We start from the raw sequence: 10,486 nt of genomic DNA, 5'->3' as shown, positions 1-10,486 counted from the left end.
ATCTGAAAAATGTTCCCAGTACAGACTTCTAAAACCATGGTATTATATTTAACAAGCCTGACCCCAAAAACTAAATTAGGAGCATTCCAATCAATATCCCCCTGTCCCATAGCTTTGAAGTTAAAAAAAAAAAGTTTTCTCTCTTTTTTAGCAAGACACCCTATCTTAAGAAATTCACTTTTGTGAGTCAACACAAGTCATGTGTTGTGATAAATACTGGGTGGTATCTGTTACCTAGTAGGATTATTTTAATTAAGAAAATAACCCTAGTAAACACAGAAAAGAAACTAAGCAAAAAGTTATAGGATAGTGGCAAAAGTCATACATAAAATACTCTGTTAAATAGCATTATACCCCTTTCTTAGTAAAGTGCAATTTTATGTCAGAGCTACATTTATTTGTAGGATATCATTTAGCTTTCCCTTAAAATATGGTTGTATCAATCACAGACAGGGAGAAAAACAAATTTATATATATTTTAAGACCACCTCCTAAATTAAAAGGTACAAATGTGTTTAAAATTTTTGGATATGTTTGAGAAATCTTTTTACTCTTAGGCAACCAGAGTAAAAGAAATCATTTAATTTACTTCAACAGTCAAGGAACCATATTGTTAACCTGGGTGATCTATCTGAATTTTAGTTAATGTTTATGCTTCACCAGTGAGGAATTATGTCTATTATTTTTTAAAGACATTACTTCACTTTTATGCTTACTTTCTTTTATATTTCAACCATATAATTTATTGTATCACATGAGACAGGGTAGGACACACATTCTTCTTGGAATATGTTACTGTTTATTTTTTCAAGTGAAATGAATAGATAAATCCCACTGAGTAGTTTAGTGTGGCCCTGTGTCTTATAAACAGTTTAAACCAGAGGCTTTATTTTGTAACCTGTGTATTCATGTCTACCATAAGTTGTCTTAATGACAAATACCAAATTTATTTTACTACTTGCCCCAAGTTAGCTGTTGATCCCTTTCACTGATAATATAGAAACAAGTGTAGAAATTAAGAAGGCTTTAAAATTTGGGGGAAAAAAAAAAACCTTTAAGTAAATTATTGAAAACTGGAATTTTTATGTTGACTCCTGATGACTCCAAAGCCAATGTTAAGAATCAATATTATCCAATATAAAATAGTACATTGAATTGTTTAATAATAAACAGTATATTAAGAGCTTGTATATGCTGACTGGGAACCAGTGGTGGCTTTTTAAATTCTCGGAAAGACTGAATGTTTTATGATTAGAAGAAACCACAGGTGATGATGCAGATTCTCCATCTCTCTGTAGCAGCCATTAGAGTAAAAATCTTTATAGAATTATTTCATGATCAGAAAGAAAATTTTACTGGTATTAGTGGTGAGGGTGAGGAGAGAAACAAAGAGTGAAGAGAGAAGTGTGTGTTAGGTTTTAAAAAGTGTGACAAGAGAATAAAAAGACAGGAAAAAGTGTTAAAATTGCTTACTCTACATGTGCCTTGCTGCAGACAAACTCAAAAGGAGAGCAGCATGGGTATTTTAAAAGCCAGCGTCAGGAAACATTCATTGATAATGCCCACTGTTTTACTTTATACTTAAATTACACAAGCAGAAAAGTTATACTTATTAATAGTTTAATGTATGAAGGAAACATCCAGATTTCTGAATATGAAGGTACATATCTCACATTAATTTAAGTCTACGTAAAGTAGAGCCTCTATACTGACATATTGAAATTTACTTTCTGCTTAGCCTTTTCTGTTATGTAAACAATTGTACATTTATTTGCCATTCTAAAACTTCAGGATCAAGTTTACATAATTTTGCTAAATTTCCGTGTTTGCTCAGAAGCAGTTTACAGTACTAAAACCAACCAGCCAAAGAACAGCTTCAACAGAAAGTTATGTCCAAAGGGGAAGAGGGAAAAGAAAAAAAGAAAAATGATAAGAAAAAGGCTAACTAAGGTAAAACGGATGATGATGGGGAATGGGCAGTCACAAATGTTCACAGAAAATAGGTCAGTTAGTAAGTTCTTCTGCAAAAAGCCTACACACTTCAGTCAAGCACATCAGTAGAATGATTTGGGAGCATAAATTTTTTTTTCGGCCACTTGTGATTTCCTCTGAATGAAAAGGAATCTGCAGGCTAACAAGCTGATCCTCATCAGCCAAGCTGGTTCATATGCACACTGTTCATGTGAGGTGCCCAGGGTCCAGTCCACACCTATGAATATAAAGCACACGTTTTATTAAATATGTATTTAACATATACTTGATTAAAATAAAACTCTTAATCACTAAGGAATATTTATGAACTAAACCAGCTAAGTTTCTCAGTCAACTGGCAACATACTGGGAAACAATAAAGAAAAGCAGTGAAAAACCACTATTATCTGTTGCTTTCCTGCCTCTACTCTTATCCCTCGAACAGGATCTGAATTACCATCATTTTTAAAAAACCATTATCTGAGTACATACAGGTTGACGATTGTGGAATGAAAATCAGGTATTAAATACACACCACAATAAAGTTAAAATATACAACCATCTCTAAGCATTTTCACAACTACATACTATTTTGACATTTATAATACTTTTAATAAATAACCTCTAGATGCACCTTTTCACACAACTAGTAAATTTTGATACATAAAATTTCAAAACTTTACAACTTAAAATCTTTTACCTACTGCCTGCTACTCAATGGAATGTATTATGTCTTTCCTAATTTTAGCCGCAAACCACTACCTTTGGTACCCTTTTCCATATCCCTCTGCTATACTTCTGCTATAATAAATCTCCCTCAATTTTCCCAACTGCCCATATTCACCAAACTCTCTCACAACCATGATTTATCTCTGTTACATTTGTCTTGGCAGCTATGTGCTGTGCTTAGTCGCTCAGTCGTGTCCGACGCTCTGCGACCCCACGGACTGTAGCTCATCAGGCTCCTCCGTCCGTGGAATTCTCCAGAGCAGAATACTGGAGTGGGCTGCCATGCCCTCCTCCAGGGGACCTTCCCGACCCAGAGCTCAAACCCAGGTCTCCTGCACTGCGGGTGGGTTCTCTACCGTCTGAGCCCCCAGGGAAGGCCCTTGGCAGCTCATAATCATTAAATAAATGTTCATGGAGTGGTCAGCCTTACCGTTTGAGGGCCATTATTTTCTGTGGAGCTTGAAACCATCTTTATCAGGGAATTCCAAGAGGGGTCCGCAGCATGAGGGCCATTAAATATGGGTCCTCCGGCACCATCAGGAAGTGGTGCTACTGGAGGAATCATTGCATTCCCATACACAGAAAAAGGCATACCCTTAAAAAAGAAAAAGATTATGCACATTGAAGTCACTGGTTATTTTTCCCAGTATAATCAATACCCTAAAACTGTATTTGAAACTTCACCTCATTTTGGAACATGTAAGTTATCTAAGTGATTTAAAATATTTTCCAATATATGATTTCTTCCAGCATTACACAGAAGACAGTATAAGCCTAGTATATAAAATCTTTTGTCAAAAATCGTTTCTCTAAACAACTCGGACAAAATCAGGATTTATAAACATTTATATTTTAGCTAGATTTTCACCTATAATTTCAAGCCAAAGCTCCAGCACCATTTCACAAATGCTTATACATGGGAAGTAAAATAAGGCTAATAATCAGAAAATCATTTAGAACTAATGAACATGCTTTTAAATCACCATTACCCCAACTTTAGGAAAGTCCATGTATCCTGCAGGAACATGCTGATGGAATGTACCAGAAGGAGTTACAATTCCTGTACTCTCTCGCTCCATTGCTTGATGTTGTGAAAAGACTCCTGGATCAGACATTGGCCTGTGAATCATAGGATTTCCCATTCCAGGGTTACACCAGTCTACTTTGTCTGAGGGAAGATGAAGAGGCAGAAAAAAATAATTGGAGATATTTAAAATCAGAAAACAGTAAAAAAAAAACTTTATATATTTCTAATATTTTCTACATTGGATTGTGAATGCCTTCAGAATAATGACCTACTTTTATATCTTTACCACAATATGTCCATGTTTGTAAGCAGTGAAGCAATAACCTAGTAATGTAACCTAAACACTTTGTGTTACAAAACAAAAAGAAGCTAAGATAAAACTAAACAGCCCCAAAGGAAATATTAATATCTCCTTAATATGATGAAATGAAGAGAATAATATGCTTGCATTAAACTATACTCAGCAATGATCAACTAGGTGAGAGATCATAGGTGAACAAAAAAGTTCCAAACTCTTAAATAAATTGATTAGTCCAAATGAAAAGATATGAACACAGATTTTCTTAAAAGAACACCTATGATAATTAAATACTGCTTTTTAAATTAAAATTATCTAAATATTTTAATATTTTAGTTAAATGTATAAACAACTTCCTTTAAGCAGAACAGCATGCCATACCTTGACTGCCACCAATCCCCTCAAAGGACCAGATGCCACTATGTCCTACTGATGTAGACAAGTTACTTCCAATAACAGATGGAGCTGAAGTTCCAGTTTGCCTGATACGTGCAGAACGTTCCGTCCCAATAGGGACTGGAACTTTTCTATCCTGAGAGACGTTGCTGGGCTTTTCTGACCCTAAAGGTACTGATGATGGGGCAGGAGAAGGTGCACGAACTCCAGAGGATACCGACTGTGCAGGAGAATCTAGAGAAAAGATATTGGGAAATAATATACACTGTCTCTATAGAACCTGCAATTTTGTAAACAAAATTTTAGAAATATGAGTATAATGCTTAAATAATAAATTATGTACATTAAAATCTGGTTAAAGTTCCGTGACTTTGCAGTCATTTTTTAATTTGGCTCACAATTTTCCTATTTAGTTTCGGGATAGTAGAATGTGAAATATGAATGCTGCCTGCACACTAATTAATATTTACATTAATTTGCCCTTAACCATAAGTAAAATATAACACCAGAGCAATGAGAAGACAATGTTTAAATGAAAAAGAAACAACAATGACAACAAAATGGAGGTGGGGAAAATCACTGATTGTATTGGCAATTTTCAGACTATTTTCCTTGGGAATTTTTGTCCCTTGGTTCTATGTTTAAAAAAAAGTAAAGTTTCTTTAAATCAGGACTTCACAGAACTTTAATATGCTGACAGAATACCAACAGAAGGCTATGTTTCATAACCCAACTTATTCATTGTATCTTAGGGCTATTCCAACACTCGTAGAAGTGGCAATTTAAGCTTTACTTATCAAAACAAGGCTAGTTCTTAACACATGCAATTTGGGAATATTCATTAGTGATTTAGTCTCTTTATACACTATAGTGAAGAAAGTGAAAGAAAGTGAAAGTCGCTCAGTTGTGTCTGACTCTTTGTGACCCCATGGACTATACATACAGTTCATGGATTTCTCCAGGCCAGAATACTGGAGTGGGTAGTCTTTCCCTTCTCCAGGGGAATCTTCCCAACCCAGGGGTTGAACCCAGGTCTCCCGCATTGCAGGCAGATCTTTACCGGCTGAACCACAAGGGAAGCCCAAAACAACCACCACCACCTTTTTTGGAGTAGAACTTGGGATATATTTCAAGCTCTTTTCCTTTTTTTTTATACATGCTCAGATGCTCAGTAGCGTCTGACTCTTTGTGACCCCATGGGCTGTAGCCCACCAGGCTCCTCTGTTCATAGGATTTTCCAGGCAAGAATTACTGGAGTGGGCTGCCATTTCCTTCAGGGGATCTTTCCCACCCAGGGATCGAATCTGGATCTCCTGCATTGTAGGCAGATTCTTTACCAACTGAGTCACCAGGGAAGCCACCATAGTGAAGAAGGAAAACCAAAACCAACCATACTTTTCTTATGAAAGTCTAAATATAAAGCTCATTTAAAATTAAATAAGAGTCTAAACTGTAGAGGAACTTGAAGCTTAAAAAGTCAAAATAGTTACCTGCATAGTGCATAGCTACAATTTATTTGAAAACAGAAAAACTGGTTTAAATAACTATGAACTGAATCTTTGAGGGCTACATACAAGATGAGATTATGAAGAAGCCTATACGTAAAGAGAGTCAGTAGTAGACGACCGACAAGAAACAGACTATGAGTGAGAGACCATAAATCCTCCACAGAGAGAGAAGAGCTGTCTCAAATCTTGGACGGTTTCAAAGACCACCCTGCACAGCCTGGAAGTAAGCACCACTTTCCTTGAGATTCCCAGGTCTACAGTCCTTGCTACGAAAAGAGCCTAATTATAATTTTTCTTCTTATCCCTAATTATTATAATTTCTTTAGTTACAATAAACAAGCAAAATCTAATTCAGAGTCATGTTATTGCCCCTTGCAAATGAGATACCCTGAAACTTCAGCTTCACTAAATCCACTTCAGTTCCAAATTCAAATTGGAAGAGCAATGTGACTTACAAATGGAAAAAGTGCTCGTGCAGGAAAACTGTACTGTACTATCATGCCTCAGTTCAGTGTTAACTGAACTATAGCACATCATGAGATGACTGTGGTTAGTCATGAGTAACAAAAAATTTTTTTGAAGGTTAAAGAAAACAGAGTAGAAAATACCAGCATGAACATATATTGTAAGGATGTAAGTATTGTTTTATAGATATATTTCAGTCACACACAGGTATATGCATACAGAGTCATGATGTAAAGTTAATTTTTTCCCTAAAAAAACTGTCATCACTATTATTATTTTTACTGTTTTTAGATACAAAAGAGCCTTATAAGATTGAAATGTCAAAATGACCCACTGACTAAATTTGCCAAAGTCTGAAACTCACAGAGCGCCAGTGATCGGTACTCAAAAGTATGGACTGGTTGAGCACTGATAGGACAGATCTCAGAAGTTTGAGTGGGATAAGGGCTCAGGGGATCTCTGCCTAGCCTGTATGCAAAAGGATCTTGGGCATCACCCATCTGGTGTTTTGCAGCCTCAAGGAAGGTTCTCTGCTTCCTTTTTTTAAAACTTTTTTATTTGGAAGTAAGGGACCCATGACCCCACATCCTACTTTAATTTGCCAGAGTCCTAATATCATGTCCTGACATCTTATATAGGAGAAGGGAAAAAGAGAAGTGGAATGCACGGAGAAATGTTGATAAAACCTGTTCAAATACCTAAAACCAGATAAATATATTGTGAAGAGTAAGTCATGCTTCTTAGGTTAGTTTTCCAACAGCATCCAGAATGGCAATTTTTATGAAAAATATATAGATAAATATGAAAAAATTTTAAAAGACTACCATAAATAAACAAAAATATGAAATGACATTTATGTGAACAGATAAAATAAAGAAGAATCAGAAGTCAGGTAAAACAAACTAAATGGTCAACAAAAAGCATTAAGATTTTTTTTATTAGTAGTACTGTTAGTTGCTCAGTTGTGTCCAACCCTTTGTGACCCCATGGACTGTAGCCCACCAGGCTCCTCTGTCCATGGAATTCTCCAGGCAAGAATACTGGAGTGGGTTGCCATTCCCTTTCTCCAGGGGATCTTCTCAACCCAGGGATTGAACCTGGGTAGGTAAGGAAAAGCAAACTAGTTAAAAGTTCAGTAATACAGGGAAAAGTCTGAGAATCTTGGCTGAATCAACCAGTCTAATAGTTGCAAAAGGATGACTCAAATTGTAATTCCTTTTACATTTATGAGTTGTCATTATACTGTAATGACATTGTAAGTCCCCCGTCTGCATTTTAAAATTTTATTTATAACCATTATGTACTCTATGGATTCTTGTTTTATCCAGTGAGCTGACATTATTCATTTTGGTGGTTAAATTGTCCTGAATTTGGCTAGTGGGAGCTCCTTCAAGCTATATCCTGCATTCCTCTGACATGCCCCAACCATCTAAGCACTTAATTACTTTCTGACACTACAAGACTTTCTGCAGACTTCCCTTATACTCTTCCTGCCCCAGCTCTCAAATCAGCTATTTCCCCAACAAGCCCTAGTTTCTTTTAGTGGATTAAAACATTTAACAGACAGATCTGGATGCTGAATGTGCTTACTGCTGCTGAAGATCCATTGCTTCTAGGCCCTTTTCAGTAGATAGTTGGGGGGGGGGGGGGGGGAATGGCAACTTTATGTGATTCAATCCAAAACGTAATGTCATTTTAAAATCATGAGTTCTTATTGATCCTCTAATTCTAGTACAATTTCAGAGCATTCTTCCTTGCCTTACTCTACATTCTTTTCCTACAATCAGAGCCCTGGATTACATCATTTTCAGTATTCTTATTTATTCATTTGCTCAGCCCTATAATATAACCCACATAGGTTTAAAATCGTTCATCCATGACATAAAATACAAATGTCCTAAGTAGAAGTGAAGATTTTGTCTGTAGTCTATTTTTCTCTTGGGTTTACAAAATACTAACATCTTTAAGAGTTTTTAGATTGTTTCTTTTTCTTTTAGTAGGTTTATGTTAGTAATTTAAAATGCAGATAGGTTTATGTGTTTCCATTTGTATTCAATTTTAGTATTTTTCCCTTCATCGAGGTTGATTCTGTTTTAAATTTGTGAATATTAACATGGTTACAAAAATAAAACTATTATTTCTACTGAGATAAGTTCTACTTCTTCCCTATTTCCTTACATTCTGCCTGAAAGTCTGATGAGGAATAAGAGCAGTTTCAAACAAATTACAAAGGGAAAAATGACAATTTGAAAGTGTAGAAACCTATGAAGTGATCAAAGTTAACAGCACAAACTGACATGTTATACTTTCTAATGTAATACAGTGAGAAGGCTGCAACACTAATAAGAATGTTCCTGTCAAAAATATATAACTTAAACTTTATGAAGAAATACCAGAAAAACAAATTGAACCACTTTACCAAACAACTGATCTGTAACCTTAAAAAAAAAAAAAACTTTCTTTGAAAGATTCATAAAGTCTAAGGAAACAGTTTCAGGTTATTTGAAACTAAAAAGACATGGGAATTAAATGTGATCTGTGATACTGATTTTAATCTTGAAAAAGTGGGGATAATAAAGGCATTATTGGGACAACTGGTGAAATATGAGTATGGACTATATATTAGATAATAATAATGTATCAACGTAAAATTTTCAGAAGTTGATAACTGCATTGTAGTTTTAGAAGAGAAAATTCTTGTGATTCCAAAATATTATAATCTGGAGTATTTAGGGGAAATCAGTAACTGTAAAATGGAACAATAAGAAACCCCTACAATCCCTACACGTACTCTACACACACACAGACACACACACACACACACACACACACACACACACTTTCTCTCTCTCACACACACACAGATACACAGCAGGGGAAGGGGAGGAGTGTGGCAACATGTTAACAAGCAGTGAATGGGGGTGGGGGAAATATACAAGGGTTCTTTATGCCATCTTAAGAGTCAGACAGGACTAAGCCACTGGACAGAACTGAACCGAAAGGACCCTAGAGATGTAAACAAACGCAACATGTTTACCTTAACAAAGAAAAGCAACACGTTTACCTTAAGGGGTTCAGGGTTCAAAAGATCTATAAAAATGTTTTAGGATAATTTGTGTGCGTGTGTGTGTGGAGAAGGCAATGGCACCCCACTCCAGTACTCTTGCCTGGAAAATCCCATGGATGGAGGAGCCGAGTAAGCTGCAGTCCATGGGGTCGCTAAGAGCTGGACATGACTGAGCGACTTCACTTTCACTTTCATGCATTGGAGAAGGAAATGGCAACCCACTTCAGTGTTCTTGCCTGGAGAATCCCAGGGACAGGGGAGCCTGGTGGGCTGCCGTCTATGGGGTCGCACAGAGTCGGACATGACGGAAGCGACGCAGCAGCAGCAGCAGCAGCAGCAGCAGCAGTGTGTGTTCTTAGTTGTGTCTGACTCTTTGTGACCCCATGGATTATAGCTCGCCAGACTTCTCCGACCATTGGATCCTCCAGGCAAGAACACTGGAGTGGGATGCCATGCCCTCCCGCAGGGGACCTTCCCGACTCAGGGATCCAACACGCGTGTCTTATGTCTTTTGCATTGGCAGGTGGATTCTTCACCACTAGTGCCACCTGAGAAGCCCCATTGATCTTCCTTATAATGAACTAAATATCCATATTCCTCCAGTACACAAGTTTATGTTGTATTGAACACAGCTTTAAATACCTGAGGCTGTAACTTTTTATTATAAGCCAGATAGTTAAGACTAAAATGTCATAATCAGTTATTCCTTACAGCTATATTTACTTTCAACGTTCTATTAATAGTTTAAGTTTAGATAAACCAGGCTAAATAGCTATGTTATACTACATTCACTTTATCTCAATTATGATTCTTAAGAAACTTTCTTCAGCTTTTTCAAAGATAAGTAAAATATCCTCAATAGAAATCGCTGTGAACTTTTTTCCTTTTATCTTGGTACCTTATTTGCATACTTATTACATTATTTCTGGCATGTTTTTGTCATTGTCACTTTAAATTCTTTCTTAAGCCATTTATTTTAACTTAGGGACACCTGTACAAGGATATTTAATATTCCATGTGAAAGT

At 36.3% G+C, this 10,486-nt stretch overlaps 1 protein-coding gene across 10 annotated transcripts in view; it reads right to left on the bottom strand.

Moving 5' to 3' along the window:
• Positions 1–776: 776 nt before the first annotated feature.
• ANKRD17 (ankyrin repeat domain 17) overlaps positions 777–10,486 on the bottom strand; it is a 167,598-nt gene continuing 157,888 nt past the window's right edge. For all 10 annotated transcript variants that reach the window (XM_070458305.1, XM_070458306.1, XM_070458307.1 and 7 more), the window contains 4 exons: positions 4,407–4,655; positions 3,690–3,868; positions 3,131–3,295; positions 777–2,209 (listed from right to left, as the gene is read on the bottom strand). In XM_070458305.1, the coding sequence (XP_070314406.1) occupies positions 2,150–2,209; positions 3,131–3,295; positions 3,690–3,868; positions 4,407–4,655 (653 nt within the window). In that variant the 3' untranslated portion in view covers positions 777–2,149. The remainder of the gene's footprint in view (positions 2,210–3,130; positions 3,296–3,689; positions 3,869–4,406; positions 4,656–10,486) is intronic.

The sequence above is a fragment of the Odocoileus virginianus genome, chromosome 29 (assembly GCF_023699985.2).
Source record: "Odocoileus virginianus isolate 20LAN1187 ecotype Illinois chromosome 29, Ovbor_1.2, whole genome shotgun sequence".
In the NCBI taxonomy this organism is placed as follows: Eukaryota; Metazoa; Chordata; class Mammalia; order Artiodactyla; family Cervidae; genus Odocoileus; species Odocoileus virginianus.
The sequence above is the reverse complement of the archived record's forward strand: the minus strand, read 5'-3'. Positions and strand labels throughout refer to the sequence as shown.